At 38.9% G+C, this 22,766-nt stretch overlaps 2 protein-coding genes across 2 annotated transcripts; one reads left to right on the forward strand and one right to left on the reverse strand.

Moving 5' to 3' along the window:
• Positions 1-459: 459 nt before the first annotated feature.
• On the forward strand, positions 460-4,791 carry plek (pleckstrin). The gene is made up of 9 exons (XM_061087442.1): positions 460-614; positions 2,306-2,461; positions 2,584-2,765; positions 3,054-3,145; positions 3,256-3,440; positions 3,669-3,773; positions 4,041-4,124; positions 4,223-4,292; positions 4,431-4,791. The coding sequence occupies exons 1-9, from the start codon at positions 573-575 to the stop codon at positions 4,568-4,570; spliced, it is 1,056 nt and encodes a 351-aa protein (XP_060943425.1). The 5' UTR covers positions 460-572; the 3' UTR covers positions 4,571-4,791.
• Positions 4,792-18,679: 13,888 nt separating this feature from the next.
• On the reverse strand, positions 18,680-22,766 carry prokr1b (prokineticin receptor 1b). Its single transcript, XM_061087917.1, has 2 exons — positions 22,300-22,766; positions 18,680-19,385 (listed from the first exon to the last, which is right to left on the reverse strand). Exons 1-2 carry the CDS (start codon positions 22,764-22,766, stop codon positions 18,680-18,682), a joined length of 1,173 nt encoding a protein of 390 aa, XP_060943900.1.

Genomic DNA, 22,766 nt, shown 5'->3' on the forward strand with positions numbered 1-22,766 from the left:
TTTGCATACAGATGGATAGCACAGAGCACAGAGCATAATGATATGATTGGTTGGTCAAAGCTCAGACACAATACAAAAGGTGCCTTCAAATGTGGGAGGGAGGGGGGTAGAAAAAAGAAGACAGCAAGCTGGAATAGCTTGAGACCTAATAGAGGAAGTCCAGTGAAGGGATTTACTCAACCATTGACACAGAGAAGAAGATTAATCTATATTTGTATGTGGTTAAACTAGGCACATTACTGTAAGACCATTGGTGAGATAAGTATTTTAGACCAAATAAAAAATGTCCATAGGCTAATCATGTCTATTTAACCCTAATCTATTCAATTTAAAGCTGTAAGTGAAACAGCAGCACGGAGCTGTAACTAAAAACAGAGAAGAGGAAGCTGGGTCACCTTTCAGTGCTGTCACACACCAGCACAACTTCCTGCTTGTGAGTCTGTGTGTGTGTGTGTGTATTTTGTGGTTTTGACACGGACACAGAGTTCAAGAGTGATAAAAAGAGAGTGTTGTTGGGTACAGTTTGACAGTCACTATAAGAGTTGCAGCCAACAGCAGCGGAGAGCAGAAGAATGGAGCCAGAGGAGATCAGGGAGGGATATTTGGTGAAAAAGGTAAGAGCTGCCAGAAAACAGGGTACAAGTCCGAGTTCCTCCTTCGGCTCCTGCATTTGTTTGACCTTGTTCAAGTAACAATTAAATTAAAGCAGAAATAACATTCAAATTGGAAATTGTATTGCTGCTAGAATAAAAAGTGAATGCATTCTGACATTTTGAATCAGCAGAGATACTTCACAGTGATACACTCAATATTTATAAGTGTATTAGATAGAAAATACTAAATTCTAAGTTGCAACAAAAAGTGTGGGTCACAGAATAATACCATCACTTTTAAGTTTGCAAACCAAGATGAGATACTTCAGTGGTTTCTGTTTAGTTTATGCATCACTAACTAAAAACAGTCCAACAGGGATGTTGAAAGTAAGTATTGTTTCATATCACACCACCATCTGCAGGAATAGTTGTGCCGGTGATGAAAGTTGCTGCATAATTCTCACAAACATTATTCTGTTCCTCAGTTGTGACAAAAACTTAAGTTCCTGCTTCTCTTCAGAAACCACATTAAAACGAGGAACAGGTTTTACCTTTCTTTTTATAGAATGAGCCAGGAGTGTATTTTGGTTATGCCAACATGAGTATCTTACTGTATTACCCTGTGCTCACTGTATGTTCTTTTCATTTCGTTCCAAAGCACTTTGTTAAATCTTCTACATTTTAACGTTAAGGGCGCCACAACTGTGCGTCATGCTCACATATAAAGGCGTTGTCATAACACATTCATCATCATGGACAGAGTGGTGGAACAGTCAGAGGTGTCAGGTAGAAGTTGATGAGTGGTATGTGAGTTCACGCTCTCAAATGTGTTAGTTTTTAACACACTAGTTTGTCTAATTAAGAACAACATGTTTATGTTGCTTTAAACACAATCAGTGTGTTAGAACATTTAACACATGACGTGTGTTACATATTTCAACACAATTTTTTTTTAATAACACAAATATGTGTTAAAAATAACAAAAATAACGTGTATACATTTGTTTTATAGTTTCTATGCTAAAATTGCAATAAAATGCTCAAAATAAATAACTGCATGACATTCAGGTGACATTTATTTAAACCATAAAATCATCTTACATATTTAACTTATATACAGACCAAATGAATTTCATTCACACAAAAATAATAATTTTCGATCCAACAAACTCCCCCAACCAATCTTTTACAATATCTGTGGGAAACAGGAACAAACATTCTTGGTCTGAGTAAGCAGATGGACAATAAGAAGTTTGGAATATAATAACCCAATGTAAACTGGAAAAAAAGGTCAGTTTGACAAAAATGACGACTGTACACTACATTGTATAAAGCACTTTGAGCTGCATTTCTTGTATCAAAAGGTGCTATAAAAATAAAGTTGTTTAGTATTATTATTACTATTGTTATAATTATTATAGGCTAAATACCAGTAAGGATCCATCAGACTAACAAGTAAGTCCTGTGCAACCAAACCCTGGCTACAGCTACAATGAGTTTCAAAGATACATCTATGTGCCACATTTACACCCAAAGTTAAAACAAGACGTTCTGTGATATTTGAGATGAATATCCAGATATAAATACGAGACACAAATACCTTCAGTGATTACAGTGAGATGTTAGAATAGGTAGCTCAAATACAACATGACCTTTTTAACAACTATTCTAGCTAAAGGCCGCACATGGTCACCTGTCTCATTCATCTCCAGGGTACAGTGCTAAACTCTTGGAAGGCCGTGTGGGTGGTGCTGTCAGAGGATGGCGTGGAGTTCTTCAAAAAGAAAACAGACCGTTCTCCAAAAGGAATGATCCCACTGAAGGGAGCAACCCTTGTCAGTCCGTTTCAGGATTTTGCCAAAAGGACGGTAAGAAAGTCTTGAGCAACAAAGAACAACAGGAATTGTAATTGTTGTGGATTTTTCTTGTATCTAAGAGGAGAAGGAGAAAACGTTTTAACAGCCTGACTGACTGGTAATGCTCCGTCTAGCTGGTTTTCAAGTTGACCACTGAGAAGAAGCAGGATCACTTCTTCCAAGCTTCACACGTGGAGGAGAGAGAGTTTTGGGTCAAGGACATCAAGAGAGCCATAACCTGCCTGCAGGGGGGGAAAAAGTTTGCCAGGAAGTCGACCAGACGCTCCATCCGCCTGGCCGACACGATTAACCTCACGTACGTTCTGTGACATCTTGCTTGTGAAATGCTAACTGTTTCTGGCTGAATGGACCAATCAAGACATTGAGTCACAGTTAAGGTTAAGCCAATGTTAACTGAAAAGTCAGAAGCTGATGAGAAACTTGTTAAGGGGCTCTTATTATTAACTCACAAACACGATATGTGTTTTCTGAACATCACACATTCACATGGTGTTATTTTTACCAGGACGGTTTTAAGACGGGGGTTTAGTAAATGGTACTTCGTCGTGACTGAAGACAAGTTGGGTTTCCATTGTGTTTGCAGTGAGCTGTACACACTAATGAGAGACCAGGATGATGGAGTGAAAGAGTTGAAACTGGAGCAGGAGAACCGAGTCTTCAATCATTGTTTCACAGGTACTGTTGTCTGGGTATTATTGATGCTACACATTTGGAAGCGTTTCTGTTTCTGTCTATAACGTCATAGTGGCCTCACCATTTTTCTCTCCTTCACTGTTTTGTCTCAGGTGTGTCGGTGGTGGATTGGCTGATTTCAATGGAGAAAGCAAGAAACAGGCCTGAGGCCCTTATGTTAGCAGCAGGGCTCCTGAATGAGGGTTTTGTGCAGCCTGCAGGTGACCGGGCCAAAGACGGAGCAGAGAGCGCAGAGCTGACGACCTTCTTAGATCAGACAGACGCTCTGTACTACTTTGTAAGTTCAGATGAAAGTCAAACATTACTTGTTTGTTATGATTGGAAATTGTTATTTTTTAATTTTTCCTGCAAGACAAATACAGGAGAGCAGAGGAAATCTGTATTAATGTGATTGGAGAAGATCATGAAAAATTAAGCTTTGGCACCTTTAACACATGTATATAAAACACAATTAGAGCGTAATCTATATATGTCAGGTTCTTATATGTCTGTGTTTTTGTGACAGGCCGACAGTGGGTTCTTCTGTGAAGGCTACTCCAGTGATGAAGATGTGCTTCTGAAGGAGGAATTCAGAGGAAATATCATAAAACAAGGATGTTTACTTAAACAGGTGAATTTGACTGTGTTTTTCTGATTTGACACTGTTTAATTACAGATCAAATATGCTAATAAGTATCTCCAGATGAAAGTACATCTCTGCTATACTGTCCAAATGCAAAACATGTCACATTTATACACTATTATGTGATTAAAAATAACACACCCAGCTGGCCAGTTGCAGTTATCTTAAGTAACATGTTACATCTGCTGAAAGAGGAAGTGGGCTTCACATTTTCTTTTTTACATTTCCTGCAACTGTTGGCTTCTTTTATCACAGGGACACAGGCGAAAAAACTGGAAGGTGCGAAAGTTCATCCTGAGAGATGACCCTGCCTTTATGCATTATTATGATCCCACCAAGGTAAAGAGGCAGTCATCAGTTACCCTCACCCACAGACAGTGCTAAAATCTAGAAATGAAAAAGTCTGTGTATTTTCTTCCTTTCTTTCTCTCTGTCAGGGCGATGACCCTCTGGGCTCCATCCATCTCCGTGGCTCTGTGGTTACAGCGGTGGAGTTCGTCCCTGATGGTGAGTGACAACACTGCCATGGGACAGATGTAGCCCGTCTGCTTCCCCTCTGAGGCCGGCAAATATAAATAGTGTTTACTGCCAGTGTGTTTCTCTTCCCCTTCTCTCCCTTTTTAACCCCGTCTCTCGTCTCTTCAGCCAAAAAATACAACATTGACGGCAACCTCTTCGAGATCATCACATCGGATGAGGTCCACTACTTCCTCCAAGCTTCCACCAGTGAGGAGAGAAAGGAGTGGATCAAGGCGATACAGGCAGTGTCAAAGAGTGGCAAATAACAGAAGAAGCAGTTAAACCTACTGTTGTAAAGGCTTGATATATCACTCATTACATTAAACTGTGTGTCAACCATAGACGGTATATAAACAACTCACAACTAAAACATCTTAATGTTGTACTGTGCCATTACACAACAATGATAACTTTCTGCGAAATCAGACACTCTTGTTTCTGTGAAGTATGTAACTCACCAAAGATAAATAAACGTTTTATCATCGAATCTAACTGCATTGAAATGTGAAACTAATGCCCGATTTAAGTTTATTGTGTCACTGTTATAGTGATATATTGTTAAACATGTAGCACTTTACATTCCAGCTCAGTAATATATATATATAATAAGGTTTAACATCTTGGGAGCAGAACCTGATAACATCATGGACATTAAACAGTGAATAACATTCATATATTGACAACAATGAGAATGTTTTAAGGTTAAGGATGATGGTTTTTTATTTTCTATAATACAGCAACCTTGGAACAAGAACCTGGAAGTAATACAGGGAAGAACAGCTTGAAAAAGGAACAGAAAAATGCCACTCTATTTAAATTCTTACGTTGAATAATAGTTAATACTGATAGCGAAACAACTTCTGTTTTTAATAATAGTGCGACTACATAGTTAAGAGCAATAATAATGTTATCTCTGTCATATAAATACCTTGAAATAATACCCTATTACAGAATTCAAACCTCATTAAGAAACTACAAGATACATGCGATAGTTTACTGGCTTGTTAAACTATCGCTATTTCCTGAGATATATTACAAACATAGAAGAAATATACAGCAGCTGTTTTTTCCTTTTACCACCAAACAGTCAGACACTGGAAACACTTCCTGTTTAAATATTAAAGGCAGCGACACAGTAAAAAAAAAATAGATTGTTTTTTAGGTTCAAGGCCTTTTTTTCTGCCTGCTGTGGTTTTACTGATTTCCTCCGTGTTCACTAATCTTTCAAAAGTAGGAGATAGATTGAAATACCATAGAAGCACATGCAGTTCCTGAGTGTGAACTGAACCATCAGCTTGGTGTGACTTTGTGGCTTGCACGCCTCCTGCATATGTGAGAACATTTATCAGTGGCAAAAATGACTGGCTCAAGCCACAGTATGACTACATCAAGATGGCTAAAAAAAAAAATACTTTGACTATCGGTAGCATTTACAATGATGGTAACTGAGGTCAAAATATGAATTCCAGTTTATTATTATTTCAATCATTTCAAAGTTTTCTTTTAGTAGTAACAACATAATACTTACAACCCTGACCCTGAGCAAAGCATAGTGTCATAAAGGAAAATAGTAATATTTTATAAAATAAATTATAAATTTATATAAAAGTGTTTCCTCCAACATGTCATAGTGTATCACCAAAGAGCAGGAGTCATTTTGTGTGACAATACCTATTGACACCAATCACCCACTTGCTCACACAAACTCGTGTTTCTTCTTCTTCTTCTTCTTCTTCTTCTTCTTCTTCTTCTTCTTCTTCTTCTTCTTCTTCTTCTTCTTCTTCTTCTTCTTCTGTTCGGTTTATTGGTGGGTGGCAACCAATGACAAGGTGCATTATTTGCATCTACTGGATCTCAAATGTTGTTTTCTCAGTGCCTACTTTCCACTCTTCATGTGGCAGAGACCGGATTCCTTCGATTCAAAGGAAAAAAGCACAGATACGAATTAGTTATAAAAGCTAAATAACATTATTCATGTTTGATGGAGGATGTTTTTTCATGAAAGAAGACGAAGAAGACACAGTTGATGTTGGTTGCCACCCCGCAATAAACCAAACAAAGAAGAAAAGTGTTTGATTGATTTTAGCCATCATGATTGAATGCGTAGCTTATTTATAGATTCAGTGTGGATTTAATAGGCATAAGCTAGTTTCCCCTGCTGCTTTTCACGCCATTAACATAATCACTTTTGGACTCTGAGTCTTGTTTGAATAACAAATGATTATAAGATATTATTGAATAAAATTAAAAACACATAATGTAACATTTGCTAAATAATTGTTATTGTTCATCGATCCAAAACCAAACATCAGTGTGGCTGCCAGCATGTGCACGTGTGTGTGTTTTACCATTTCAACACAGGAGGTCACTATACATCAACCTAAGTCTGCTGGTGACTCACAGCAAAGTGGGCTCTTGTTTTCATTGGTTAGGGGACAATTTGCTGTTCGTGGAAAACATGGTGAAAAGTAGGTTAGACTAATCAAACTGCTTATAGATTAGATGGACACATGCTGTGATATATCGACAGATCACAAATATTGTCTCATGACCTGGGTTTTGTACATAGCTGCAGACTAATCAGAACAAACAAGTTACATTAAATTGGACCCCCTGGTGTTCAAATTCACACAAATAGGGATGTTGAGCCCATCACACTTGGAAGAAAACACAAACAATTCAATAAGGATGCTATCCCCGAATGGTCGCCAACTCACACAGTCAGTCTTTGGTGGCTGTCGATAAAAGTCCGGAGTTCAACAACTGATGCCGTAACTATAAATCCCCACAACAATTCCTGAGTTACCTGATGAAAACTATGTGAAAATACAGAATGCAGCTGAATGTGTTGTGTAGAAAATAGAGCCAAAGATGTCCTGTTGCACAGTGGGGCTGGATGGTTTCACATATTGATTTTCAGAGATTTAACCCTGTCTCTGCTATACAAAGTGGAAAAAAAAGGAAAAAGCAGAATCTATTAAAGCTCCCTAACTTGACACAAGGGAGAAATAAATCAACAAACAAGCCGCCACACACACATACACACGGGGGACCACTGTTCTTTCAAATCCTGCTCATGTGGATGTTTAAAAATGCTTGTTTTTGTCTTCTGTTTTCAGCTACAATCATGTAGAAGCAGCATTAATTATGAAAAAAATCTATTTTGTTTTAAATAACACTTTTTTAAAACACAGTTACAAAGTGCTGCACAATCAGCAAGTACAACAAATCGAAAAAAGACATGATGAAATAAATTAATTTGCCAGATATAATCAAGAAAGGCTTTCAAAAGTATGTTTTGAAGTACTCATTTCAGTCTCTGGATAGATGTTACAACGACCCAGATAAAATAATAATGGATTTTCTGGTAGAAGGACATTCTGAGGTACTAGAATAAATAAGGTATATAAATAACCAAACTAGGTCAAATCAGGCGATTCAATATAAGTGTGTTTTAAAAGGGGATTTGAAATTAAGATGTAATCCTTGGGCTTTCTCCAGCTGTCAAGATTTTTAAAACTCATTGTCATTAAATACACAATAATCGTGGGGCATCTTTGCATCTCTCGAGTCATTTCACACCACAGGTCTAAAATATCGTTAAGTCTCTTTAGCAGGTAGGATTTAAAGCGAGATATACAATTTTATCTGTTGAACCTCTTCTGTGTGACTGACAGTAAGGAAACACCAAAACAGAAATGACACATCCTGTCATAAGGAAAAGTAGATAACCAAGGTGACGCTTTGTAAATTAAATGAACGTATTTTTGTCGTTGAACCAAACGAGTTGCAAAAACCAAAGGTCTTGAATAAGATCAACACTCTTTTGCCGCCTTGACAAATGCAAATTGTTCATTGTGAGTTTGTGTGGATGTGCAGTCACAGAGCAGATTACTGAAATGACACGAGATATTCAAAGAACACAAGGAATACCATGTCTTTCTCTCTGGCCTGAAATGAAACAACACAAGTTTGTGTGTGGGACCTATGTGGAGTTTGATACAAGGGAGGAGTTTCTTCCTTTGCAAGCCATAAATGGCAAAGTCAAGGATATTTTGGGGCAAGGTGTTTTGAATGAAACCATCTGTGAGTAGCATCATCACTACCATGTGCCATCAGACACCTTGCTAAAGAGAAGAAGTTCCAACTGATTGCGGGGGTTAGTGTGATATATGTTAAAAAAATTGGAATGGCCTCTGAAGGATGTTGTGAATACTGAAATAACCCGTGTTATGACAGGAAAGCTCCTGATCCACGGCTTAGTGCAAAATGGAAATTGTCCGAAAACATTCAGAAACCTGTTTCGCTTGTAAATGATATTTTCAATGTATGCATACCGAGACAGCATCAGGGACGACATACAGCTTCTGACTCATTTCTGAGTTTTGTAACGTAAGTGTTCTGAAAGCCTTTTCTGAACAACATGGAGCAACATTTACTTTACCCACAACTGAATAGTGAATACCACTGAAAGGAGTATTTTTCACTGCTCTGCTCTTAAACAACTTGGGCTTTAGACTGAATCTGCACCCTGCTGTTAGATCATAGATTCTGCCCAGACGGACTCTTTAAAGCATCTACCATAAGCTGTTACATTGAATATGTCTGCGAGAGTGGACCTGTCACCAATAGAAATTAAAATGAGTGTGTGCTTTCTTTCTTATATCTTCAAAGGCTGTGATGTGGGACTCACCGACAAACACACTATGTCCCGGAGATGACACTTTTTTTGCTCTGGGGAAAGATGTATTTTGAGTACTTCATAATTGATCATAAAAAACTAATGTTGGTAAAAAGAACACTGCTATTGACATACTCTCATTGTTTAACAGGATATACAGTACCTTCCAACCCTGTCAAACATGACTACACAATGATATGCCACACGAAAACTGAGACACCTGACTTACTGATCTGCATAATGGGGCACTATCTTGTCTTTGATGAAAATATATTCAATTTGAAGCTGAGCTTTAATTCAATCATTCAATCCTACGCTTGAGAAAACAATGAATCCACAAAAGCTTCAATCGGAATTTAAAACAAAAGATCTGCTGGACGAAGAGGTCTAACTGTTGAGATCAGGGCTAGACTTGCTACAGCTCGAGGTGGGACTCTGCTTAATGACGTGAAACGTTTACTTTGATCATCACACACAAAAGATCTTCACCCAGTCAAACACAGATTGATAGAGAAGATCTGTTCTTCCATCCATTTTGAGACACTTGAGGAATATCCATGAGAAGCACACTACAGCAGTGTGGGTATTGGGTCACAACCATGCAGTTTCTTTATGTGAAGCCAAGGCAATGGGTTAGAAAAGGCATAAATCTGTGTTGCATCGTGAGCAGAGGACACAACAGGAGGATGGGTGCAGCCACTTGGAAGAAAAGCAGAGGAAGATGTGGAGGGGATAGAAGGGAAGGAGGCTCCCTCCTGCATCTAAAGCAGATATGAAAACAAGAGACAATTTCAGATCAACCATATCTTGCCTGTTTGACCTCCTGAAGATCTGGCTGAGGTGCAGCGTTGAGCAATATTACAAACTCAGCACATCATTAAAAGTCCATGATCATTTGTTGTGTTGTCTACATTTTAATTTATGAACTTATTTTATGTTTTAATTTGATTTCTGTGAACTCCACCTTTCCATAACTTCTCCCTTTTTCCTTTCCTCAGGATTACTTACGAGCAAACATGCTTCTGAATAACTTCAAAAGATTTAATCAATCAAATCAATAAATATTTAGAACTCTGGGGTACCAGTCCATCTTAAATGAAATAACATCTTAATCAAGGTATCTTGCTCTACTAATGTGCATGATTTCTATGGATAGAGTCTCGGCAGCACCCCAAAGTGTGGAGTGCCTTATGGTTGCATTTGCTTTTTTCGCCGAAAATCTTTTTCTTCTTCATCATATGGTGACATTCAACATGTTTGCTCCACCATGTGGAAAAACTTAAGGTTCCCCATGAGAGGACACACTGTGGCTGATCCATTCCACCGGAGAGAGCTGTTTTACATATTATTGCCTCAGGTTTGCCGGAGAGAAGCTGCTTAGGATGATTTTTTGGATATAATATATCTAGCCTGCTGCCATTTTGTGCAAAAGTGAACGCGTGATTCGAAATTAATCTTTCCTCTTATCCAATTTTTGTCCCTCCATTTGTCCTTGTCTACCTGCAAAACCAATTAATTAAAGATGTGATCTCTCCCCTGACCTCTGACCTGTAATAATAACCCTTTTGAAACAAAGTGCACTTGTGATACTGTGTTGAAAACCCTTTTCCATCCCTGCCATCTCGATCCTAAGCACAAAATAATAATTTATCTTTCCAATATAACTATAATACTGTTTCCCCTTTCTTCAACTGAAAGAGGGTGGTCATTACTGCAAGAGGAAGTTGCCTGTTAGAGAACAAAGCGAACATGTTCTTTGTTCTTTTTTCTGAGCGGTACATTCACCCAGTGTAAAGCACTTTGAGATGCAATGTTTGGTTTTATAATGAGCAACAGGTCAACTTGTCATTTTAAAGGTCATGGTGGAAGCAACCTCAGTCGGAAATAACTACTTTACACTCAATAAATATATATTCTGACTGGATGACATCATCTCAGTTTGTCTTTGAATACGAACCAAGAGCAACAATTCTATTATATTAATCATGGTATTGACATATGCTCCTATTTCATGTAAATTCTATCATCCCTACAATAATGAAAATTATGTTAGTTACAGCACTTGACAACAAGTGGATTAAAGTGGATGTTTACTTTACCAGAACGTGAATAACAAGAGGGCAATACTTTCTCAGTAGGACTTTAATAGGATCACATTCAGAAGTTCACCTATTGACTGTAACATTGAGACCTAAAACCATTTTCTGTCGTGTTAATATATGAAGTTCACAATTTGCTTTTTATCTCAACAATTTGAATTCTGTACTAATTGTCTGGATTGAAAGTCTAGTTGATATCCCATTGAAATTATCCACAAACAGAGTGTGGGTGTATGTTTATGACACTGTTCTGACCCATATTGTTATATATTATCAATTTAAGTTAATTCTTCTCTAATAGTCCCTTTTATTAATCTATCATAATTATTTACAAAGGATGTGATACATCTTTATCTGTATACCTCAATGCAACGCACACTCACACCAAGCACACATGCACTATGTCTCTTATTTTTCTTTTCCCCTCTCTTATCCCTGGAAGGGGAAGCTATTTCCAAAGCCAGCAAACCAAAACACTTAATTTTCTATTACTCTGAAGGCCTCTCTTTTGCACCAGAGGTGCTCTTTGGATTTGTGCTGCAACTGTCCAGCCCGAAATAAATGACCAAAACAATAGAGTGTAAAGAAACGAGCTTGGTCAAAACAGCACATACATGATAACAAATTTAAAAATAGGGCTATTATTTGTTAACCTTTTTATTTTACCGGAATTTATCAACAATTGCTACGTTTTGTCCAGTGAACCTGAATATGTTGGATCACAATAGGAAATTTTAAGTTTTAATAGAAGATTAAGGATAGAAAATCTCCGACAAATAGTAATCTTTTTTACGCTTTGATACACTCACTATCCTAAAGTAATCAGAAATAAATTCCTCATATAAACAGAGGGTCTGACTATGTCCTTCTTTTTACTGCAGATGGTAACAAACAGATGTAATCGACACAGGCCTCAATCCTGCAGGTGTTTGAGCTGGTGAGATTGATATTGATGGAAGGTGCTTGCAGGGAATTGATACGTGATGAGAACACCTGTTTTGCTTTGCTTACTTGTTCCACAGTGGCTACCGTCAGGACCTTGACAGGCTGTCATCACTACGCTGTCAACATCCTTAGAGCATGGAGCCACAGATACTTCTCATGACATAGTGGGACAGATGATTTATGATTGATGAGTCAAAAACTGTATATTTTGCTCAGCTGGAGGAAGATTTGAATGACATCTACACTGTGCCTTATTTACACCATGCAACATTATCACGGTTGAGTTTTTACATGTGAAAATTTAATTTATTAACAAACAGGACATTTTAATCCCCCGTATGGTCGACATGTGCAGTACTACAGGATCAATTATCAGACGCCCCCTAAAAAAACCTGAACAGATACAAACATTTAAAAGATTGTGCAACTAAGACAGCATGGAGTAAATACAGACCTAGTTTGATTTTAAAGAACAAACATGTTATATCTTATATCTAAGTGAAAAATACGACAACTTTTAAGAACAATCAGTAACAGGGTTGTGCTTCAAAATAAAAACACATAACGTCCTCTGAGTTCAACCATTGACGTTTGGAGACGCCAGTAGAACAAAGGTCAGGGGGACAAATGGGCGGTTGTTCATTTAAGCTGTTAAAGAAAACAGTATTGATCTAATTGTTTTCTGGTTAGAACAAACTGAGCCTGAAATCAGGATCATTATTCATGATCGACCAATGATTTGCTGTCACACGACGTCTTCTTGCTGGCAAAGCTTTGGGCCATGTGAGGTTAGGGAGGAGCACATTGAACTTCCATTAAGAGATGGCAGCCTTGATGGCCTGGTTTGATGTCTTGTTGTCATTTGTCTACTGATCATGGTCGCTCCTGGCAAGACGTACTGATGATCTGCAGAGGAGAACCCTGCCTCTGTTTCTTCATGTAAGGGAACAGAGAGTGGAGGGAAAAAGCATATTTTCCTTCCTTCAGAGGAAGCACTCTCACCTTGGTCTTTTAGGAAGAGGCAGACGATTGTTGGCTTGCCTATAATCACAAGAAAACAGTTGTCATTTAGTCCTGAAACCAATAATTGGGCTACTTTCGAGCTTGCAGAGAACAATAATACACCAACTGAGCTTTGTGCAGGAAGAATTTGGAACAAATGGAACAAACAGAACGAGGGCAGGGAAGTGGGTGATGCTATGTAATCCTGATTCCTGTTGACAGGGCTTTTTGCCGAGAGTCTGGGTCAACATTGGTGTGAATCCAAGCTGACTGCAGCTGTCAGCGAATATTCCAGCTAAATTTTTAGAGCCAACTAACAGACAAGCTGATTGCGAGTCTTAAAGCTGGATTTTCAGTGGATATGTTTCATGCAGAAATGTCGTATCACAGCTGGTGGCATAATCCGGCTCATTGTAAGAAGTTTAGTCACACTGAAGATAGATGTGGCAGAATAAAGGAAGACCAGGGAGAATACACATCATCAACCAGCAGATCCACATTGGCACTGTTTGTAAGGGATGCAGATTGAGCCCCTTGCTGAAAGTCAAGCATTGTCAGAATGCCACATGATATCTGCACAATGTTTTCAGTCAGGTGTGTCGTGAGTTCATTCGGCTGGAACATGAGTATTTCCTTGTGCCCAACAAGAAGAATCATTCCAGAAACGTCAAAAGAATAACAATTAAGGGAATGTTGTGGCAGGTTTGTGATATTTTAATCCAATCTGGAATGTTACCTCACTTTACAGAAGATACAACTCAGGTTGGACCAGGAAATGTCGTACGTACTGATTTTCCCACAAAATCCAATATTCATTCTTTTAACTCCTCAGTACGCATTGAACTCGATGGAAATACATGACACAGCGTCGATTATAGTAAGGCCTGCAACCAAAATCCCCAGGTGCTGGGGTTACACGGATATACTGTCAGATGTAATCTTATGGAATTTTAATCCTGCATTTCTACTGTAATGTGAGGTACGGGGGGGAAAAAACACCTCAGTCCTAACACTTCCGCCACAGGGGCCAGTGCACAAAGACTAATGGGGACAATAAGCAAGGGCTCTGATGATGATACATAAACATTTCCAAGCATTGACCAACAAGGCTGCGAGAAAATTTGCATAAGAGGCGCCGATCCTCACAAGCTGTTGACAAACAGCAATTCAAGGAGTCAGTTTGGAGAAACATGACTAATCTCATAGCGAAACAATAAGACTGACACACACCATGCATTAGTCTGATAAGAAAAAAGGTCAGCGTGTGCAAGTTAATGTCTTCCAGATCATATCTTACTAATACTGTTCACAGGCGGCAGCTTGTTAATCTGTCTGTGTGTGAATGAGACTCTGAATGCTCTGAAAAATGGTTGTAAAACCAGATTCTTATAATTCTACATCTCAATTCACTGTTAAAAATATTTGTAATTAATGAATTGTAATGGGATTTGAGCTTGAAGGTCCACCACTTCTCTGGAGGTTCACATCAAAGAGCAACGATAAAAGCACTGCTAATTTACTGGCATTATAGTACATGCTGTTAAAGTCAAAAAATTAGTCCATATCTCCCATTATGCATTTAGTTACAAGCCGCAAGACCATTTGTGGCTAAAATACATATAACAAAGAGCCAGAGCTCAACATGAATGAGCCTTTTATAAACATTGAACATTGACATGCTCCTGGTATGTATGTCTAACATGTGTCCATTCAAGTTTGTAGAAATCATTTTATTACAAATATTTGGCTATTAACAGTACAGAAAAAACGATATATGTATATGTAGGTATGATTTGGTCATTCTATTTTTAATCTATTTAAATCCATTGTAAATTGATTTTATTTTTGATGAATGAATAAATCAAAAACTTGGTATAATGGATACTATGAATATAATATTCTTCATTAAAAAGAAACTAGTTGAGTTACATGTTAAATATTAAGAACACATTCAAATAAATAAGATAGAATACATAAGATTGTACAGATTTATTCACCCACAAGGCTGTGCCATATACATGAAAACACAAATTAAACATTTGAGATAAATAACACAAATGTACTAACATTTGCCCATGTTTTGCTAAATCATACTCAATAAATCTCACTCAAAATCTTACGGCAATACAATTGACCACAATTCAATTCGAAAAGATATCTCCAGGTTTGTCTTTTTATGTTTTAAGATACACAATTTTACACTAGTTATACTGAGTTCAACCAGTGGCTGGGATACATTTTGCCTTTATTCCAAATAACAAAGACAGCTCGCCTCTTCAGCACAGTTTTCCCGAGAGGAAAAACTAAGTCACAAAGCACTGATGTTGCCACCTGCTTGTGATCAAAGGAAGGGCTCCTCGTCGCATGTGCTCCAGTACGTTTGGATCACCGCAGAGGAGAACAATCCTCCATGCTAATGTCGAGCTCTACTTTGCAGTGCTGCACACGTTTGTTAATACCAGCGCTGTCCTCGAGGGATTCAGACTCTGTCAGAGATTCATTATACTGTGGAGGTTCAAACGTTTCCACTGCACCTCAGCTCCGTACAACCTTAAACCCAGAACCACCAATGAGCCTGTTTCATTGTTTTGTCCTTGTGTTACTATATATCTGTGGTGAGGGTCTGCTGGAGCCTCGGTGTGAAGTGCCATACAGTGGGAAGCACCACTGACCCTCTAAAACCTCTCTTACTTACTCTGCTGATAATGTCACTGAAAGTCATGAGTCTCACCTGAGAGAGAGAGAGAGAGAGAGAGAGAGAGAGAGAGAGAGAGAGAGAGAGAGAGAGGGAGAGAGAGGGGGTTAGGTGAGGAGAGAGACAAGGAGAGGGTGGGGGGTTACCTGCAGGGCTCCAGCAGTTTGTCCACCTCAACCTTTGTTGGCATGGTGACGCTGGTTTTCTGCCAGTGGATAAATTAGTGGCTGATGTTTTCACTTAGACTCGCTTCCCCCCCCCAGAGTAGAGTTCCATCTCGTCGACAAATCTTGTGCAAGTGACTGAATCTTCTTCTCATGTGTGACTTGCTGTTTGTTGGAGTACTGCAGGGGTGTGCCTGAAGGAGAGAGAAGCTGTGACAGAGCTTTGACTGCTACTTGTGATGCACGGCAAGCGTTCACATGGCAGCTGTCTTTCCGCATTTAAGGAACTCCGTGCTGAGCGCGTTCACCTTATTTTCAAAGCCGTTGCTCTGCCACAGCCATACATTGTTTGTTACACCTCAGCATGGTGCTTGCTTTGCACGACTGTGTAGTCGCCACAGTTAATTGATATGATGAGCTGGAACCTCAAAACATTTTTCCCAGTGAGTTTTACTGTCACTGTGAGCCCCGCCTACTTAGTTTGTTTTGTCCTCTCTGTTTCGAACACCTCCTTTGTCAGTGGTTAATTGTTGACAACTAAGGGAGATGTGTTAGATGTGTACTTGGTTTGCATGTGTTAGTGTAGATGTTCTCCTGTGATAATTAAACTCAGTTTGACAGTAACCAGACACAGCTTAAGTTGAGGGGAGCCAGATTTAGCAAATGGAACTTCCCATGAAAGGCTTTTCTCCGTCGTGCACTAATTCAAATAGTGAAGACGGACTCATTTTTCAATCCGCTGAACTGCAGGTGATTCCTGGTGTTAAATAAATCTTGCATCAACAGCTGCATATGTACATATTGTATTAAGAAATAAATTGATCAATGTACTAAAGTAAAGTCTAAGAGATGAGACATGTGTAAAGACAAGGATGATAGTATGAAAGATATCTAATTTCAGATGGTGGCAGTGAACTGAATATTAATGTTTTGTGTGCGTGAGTATGCTCCTAATTTGATGTGAATGAAAGAGCAGATGTTGTTTGTCTGTTTGACAGTATTGTTGTAATGTTTCTAGTGGGGAAAAAGTAAACAGGCATCGAGTCATTAAAGTCACAAAGCCTCATTATAAAATTGTTTGTGTCACATCTGAAAAGGTGAACCGCTGAAGGAGGGCAGGATGGTAATGAAAGTAGCTGATACGCAGTGTCCTCACCTTCCCCTTGGGTTTGTTGAACTCTGACTCAGATGTTCTCCTGCTCATCTTAATAGATTGGCAGCTGAGCCATCGTGTATCATGCCTCTTAACCCTGTGTGCTGAAACAGGTTCATATCCGACCATGAGCAGGAAAAGTGGTTTAAGATAGCTTGCTTCACATCTTTATCTCTGCCCCAAACCCCCTTAAATGTGAGGTAAATTATTTAATCTTGAGGGAAAAGAGAAGATGAAAGCTTCAACTGCTTTTTCCAGCATAAAAGCACATGATTCCAAATACTTACCGCAAGGAAGATAAGAACTTGGCAAGCACTTCAATCGTTATTTAAATTGATTTACATGCCAAACATATTCAGTTTCATCAGTTTCTCATATTCCCCCCCAAAAAACAATATTCATAAGTTCTTGACATTCCCACAAACACGGCCATGCATAATCATGTTAAAGTCAAATGTATGTGTTTCTACCCCGGCCTTCATGTACAACACAGAGCTGACTATGAACAGACGAGAGACCAAGTGTCACTGCTGTAAAGCAGATCCAAAACATGTATAGAATGTGTAAACATGTCCAAAAAATTATGTTAAAACCAATGATATCAGTATTTCTCACATTTTAATCGAAAAATACTAATATTTGGAATAAGTCCCAATGCAGATTATTCAAAGGGGATATGCCGTGTAGATGATCTTTGTCTAGTAACAATGCTTCGCAGCTCTCTAGACAGATGCTCAGAATAATAGTGTTACTCTATAGTGTACAATTAAATGTCCTGTGTAAAATACACAATGCACCCCCCAGCTAACTAGCTCTAGCAGAACTCTTCTGGGCCTCCAAGGTGCATCAGCCCACAAATGTTTTAGGCCAGGGTCAATGCTGTATGCAGTGAAGTATTATGCATTTGAAGAAAACGGATAACTATGATAACCAATGACACTTTACACGTAACTTACACACAGCAAATGAATAGTGAAGAGTTTTTCTCCCCAATATCTTGTCATTTATTAAGCGTTTCTCTACAAAGAAAACATGCAAGCAAATGGTCTCTTTTTAAAGACACATTATCAAAAAATAAACGAATCTACAACTTTTAAAATAAGTGATTAATATGCTGTATGTTTCCTGTACCTCAGTTGCACAAAATTACACAATCATTACATCTCTACAGAAAAATTCTGAGCAGTTACCTTCAGAAAAACAACAACATCTAAAATAGGAAAGCGTCACTCAATGAAAGCATTTCTATAACATTAATAGTTTTTTTGACATTACTGAAATTACAACAAAACAGGTAAAGGAAATACAATACAATCGATAGAAGCATCAAGATCTTCTATATATTTCAAAAATACAACAAGTTACAATATTTCCTAATGCATGCACAACAATCACATTCACATGATGGCCCGAACAATAGCAATGCATCTAGTCACAAAGAAAGTTTGAGCTCTGCTGCCATATTAAACCTTGTAGTGTTCAGGTTCCACTTTTCTCTCTGCTTCATGGTGCTTGAGATCTATACCAATTATTTTAAACATGAGGCAATTTCACCATCGTTATTGTCGGTTATGTTATTTCTGTAGATCAATAGTCCCAATGACTCTGACTGTTCGATAACAGGTCTTCCTCCTCTTCATCTCAGCTGAATACATTCAATCTCCTCTGTCACAGGCATGGAGGAGGTCCTAATCTCCATCTCATCCACAGTCTTACTGGGGGCATACGTCGACCTCCAGCGCAGCAGCACTATCTTCTTCAGGTGCTTCACTGTGTTATTCTTGACGCTTACAAAACAGAAGGTATTGATCATGCTGTTGCTCATGGCAATGCACTCGATGATGTAGAAGGCCACCAGTGAGTTCTTCTGTCTTGAGATCAGGGTCGGATGGAAGTCCCTCAGGATGGTGTAGCCGTAATACGGGGCCCAGCACAGGATGTATGCCGACAAGATCCCGATGAGGACCATCACCGTCTTGCGGCGACATCGCAGCCGCTTACGTATCTGCTCCGTCTGGAAACCCGGGACGTTCTTGAACCAGAGCTCACGGGAGATTTGGGCGTAACACATCGCCATGACGATCACAGGCCCCACAAACTCCACGGCAAAAACAGCCAAGAAGTAGGAGCGGTAGTAGGCCTGCTTGTCCACAGGCCAGATCTGCGCACAGAAGATTTTGTGAGTGGTCGGGCTGGAGCCGCCATGAGGGTACATGGTCTCAGAGGCAAAGTAGGCAGAGGGAATCGAGATCAGAATGGGAACAACCCAGACTCCTGTTATCAGGCAGTAGGCGGTTTGGTACTTCATACGAGGCCTGAGTGGATGGACTATAGCCATGTACCTGCAGAACACAGACACATTGTTGCATTGAGGATATATCATATAATATCAAAGTACAATCAAGCACTCAATGTAACAGTCTGAGTGCGAGTGGACAAAAGAGATTTTGCTCTGACTCATCCATAGAAGCTTGACGTTCAATGCACCATATTGGTAATAAAGTTATTTTTATGGAGCTTTGGGCCCAAGCTGTAATCTAAATGTAAATCAATATAATGTCAATAAAAAAGAATGAAACTAATATCAATACACTAACATGTTGGATAGAGATATTGTCAAAAAATCACTAAAAAACTATTTTATTTGAAATAAAATATTTAGAGATTCCAAATACATGTTTTTTAATACATTAAACATAATTTGAACAAAATGATTCGCAGACATTGAGAGTATTTATGAACAATTACTGTCATGAACTGCAGAACGTTTTTTTTATGTTAAAGCAACTTAAATGAAACATGTACATATAAGCGACTGATATTTATAAGTTTGCTGCAAATTGCACATATGCATGTATATCAGTCCCCTAAACATGTCTGACATCCACTGAATTTAAATGTGGTTTTGATAAGGCCACATGGGGAGGCATGCTCACTTTAACGCCATTCTAGTTCTGCATTTACAGAGCTGGAGATGGGAGATGTAAGGAATAGAAATGGGAGAGGGAGCTTGTTAGTCTGGCTCTGATATTATTGGAACAAATTATTTATCAGTGTGTGTGCTGTGGTTTTACATAATGTTCCTGTTTTTTAACCTTTACTTACTCTGGAATAAAAAAATCTATCATCTATTTATCTACTTTAAATTCTCACAACAGATGAGGATGCTGTGGAATTATATAGTGTATGTATAATGTAATGAGTAAGTATTGAAATTAAGGATATATTCTTAATTAGTGCAATCATAAAATTGTTTAGTGCCTAAGACGTGTGATTGAAATGTATCTTTTAAAAGTTCAAATTAATAAAATTTTCCTGGTCTCGTGAACATGGTCAAAATATTAATTTCTGATGTTTTCCTATTAGGTAATTTCAAAGTATCCTACAATAAACCCTTGAATATGTAACATTTGAATGTGGGTGATCTGCTACTAGTTTGGCTGCAGTCAGTAAGCTGCTGTAATTTGTCAACACCTGAATGCTCCAACAGTCACAGGAAAATTATAGACTTAACAATAATTCATTGTCATTATTTTGGGGACAACCTTCTCGGGCCTCAGCGTTGTGTTTCAGGCTCAAAACAAATAGCACTCTTTCTCACAAGGCATCTAAAAATCTGAGCCATGCTTCTTAAGACTCCTCGGGTGTTAAGGGCACTCATGCTCGGAAAGAGAAGCCGTGTTATTATGGGCTGTATTACTATGATCTGTTCCTCTCAAAAGCAATGCAACAAACTTTGCTGTTGTTGCTCCAGTGGCCTTTTCAGTTTCTGTGATTAAAGACGTTTTTCACCGCAGATATTCTGTGATAGCAGGAGAAGCACAGACTGTGGCTCCGTTCTTCTCAAGTGCCCAAGGCTTTTAATCAGAGACCGTGAATGAAACCCAGCCATCATTCAGCATATTATTTTTACCTGATCTATTCTTTGATGTGTCAAGATTTCTGCTGGCCATATGTGTTTAGGACTGTTATTTCCTCTGTTCTCTAACTAATGGAACATGCCCATTGATTGCACCTGAGCCCTGTTTTTCTAAGGCCCCCTGTCTCACATCTGAGGGACAGTGGCTGTTTCTTCACTTTTTTATTGTTTCTGTTCCTAAATGAAACTGCACAGAAAACTATAGGGTTCATATCCGAAATCAGCTCAATATAACTTACGCTCTAATAAAAGCACTGCACGTGTGTGTTTTCGTACGACATATGAAGGGACCAGAAATGCCCATATGACTTGATTTGGCATCTGCTGACAATCTTCTTGAATGAAGCCATGTTGACTCAAATTGAATCTTCTTCAATTTTATTTGCATGAGGCCAAATCAAATCATATATTAACTCAAGGTACTTCTCATAGTCACTTAGGGACCTTACAAAATTATACAGAAACCCAACAGTTCTCTCAACGAGCAAACACAGAGCAAAACATGACTCAATGTGGGGATGAGTGTGATTTTTTAAAATCTTGACTCATTCTCTAGAGTCTTTTAATATTAGATATTTCTGCATGGAAAATACATGTTTACGTGTTTTACACACGTCTGAAGAATGTTTCAACCTGTGCCAGAGCTCTACATTCACATAGCTGGCAAAGATAGAGAAGGAAACACAAATTAACTTGAGATACCTGTTGCATGCTGAGCCGAGTAGCAGGGGAGGTGATTATATGGGAAACTCACAATCAAAAATAAATCAAGGCACATGTTTGTGAAGTACTGGTGATAGCGTGCATACATTTATTAACAATAAATAAAAACTAAATCTGAACACTTAAATATAAGTGGCACTACGGTGCCAAGAAAGGGATTGAATCACTGAACCACTCCAGTGTGAGAATAACAAGTAGCTGAGAAGCAGTACGGAGTCGAACCACTGTGACAAAGCTTGCAGTATGGGACTGTTTACAGCAGCTTTGTGATTCTTCTAAAACAAGCTCATAAAAGCCATCTTCATTCAAAATAACAAGATCAAATCTGTGGCCTGTTTTAAATATCAATATCTTTGTTAATCTCTCAAAATCTCATGGACATTGATAATGTCAAACAAAGACCTGAGAAAATATTGCAGGAATAAAAATCTACAGCTGTAGAGTAGTTTGATTATTCAGACCTTTGTGAGGACCCTTGAGGAGAGAAAATAATACTGACACATAAACATGGATTCAAATCTTTGTCAACAACGCCACAAGATTTGTGTAAGAAGCAGTGACTCATTGAATTGAACACGAGGGCATGCTCACAGAGACGCAGTGACAAGACTCACCTGTCAACAGCGATGGCGAGCAGTGCGTTTGTGGACACGTAGAGTGACACCGTCCGCAGGTAGTTGACGGAGGAGCACAGCACCAGACCGTGGCTCCAGGAAAGCTGTTTCACCACGTAGTAGTCCACCAGGAACGGGCAGCACACCACCGCCACAATGAAGTCTGAGATGGCCAGGTTGGCAAGGAGCAGGTTGGTGAGGTTGCGGAGCTTTTTGTAGCGGGTCAGCGTGGCAATGAAAATGAAGTTTCCCATCCCACAGACGAGCATTATGCAGACAAGGACCGTTCCAATAACAATGGTGGCCACAAAGAAGGCCTGGCCCTGCGTGGTGTCTGGGATGTCATCAGGAGAGATGCCGTAGTCCATATCGTAGCCGTCCATATAGTGATCAACTTGTCCTGTTGGGTGACTCTCCTGCATCTCTGTATATGCTGCGAACAAGTGGCTGATGTTTGAGTCCCCCAT

The sequence above is a fragment of the Limanda limanda genome, chromosome 15 (genome assembly GCF_963576545.1).
Source record: "Limanda limanda chromosome 15, fLimLim1.1, whole genome shotgun sequence".
In the NCBI taxonomy this organism is placed as follows: Eukaryota; Metazoa; Chordata; class Actinopteri; order Pleuronectiformes; family Pleuronectidae; genus Limanda; species Limanda limanda.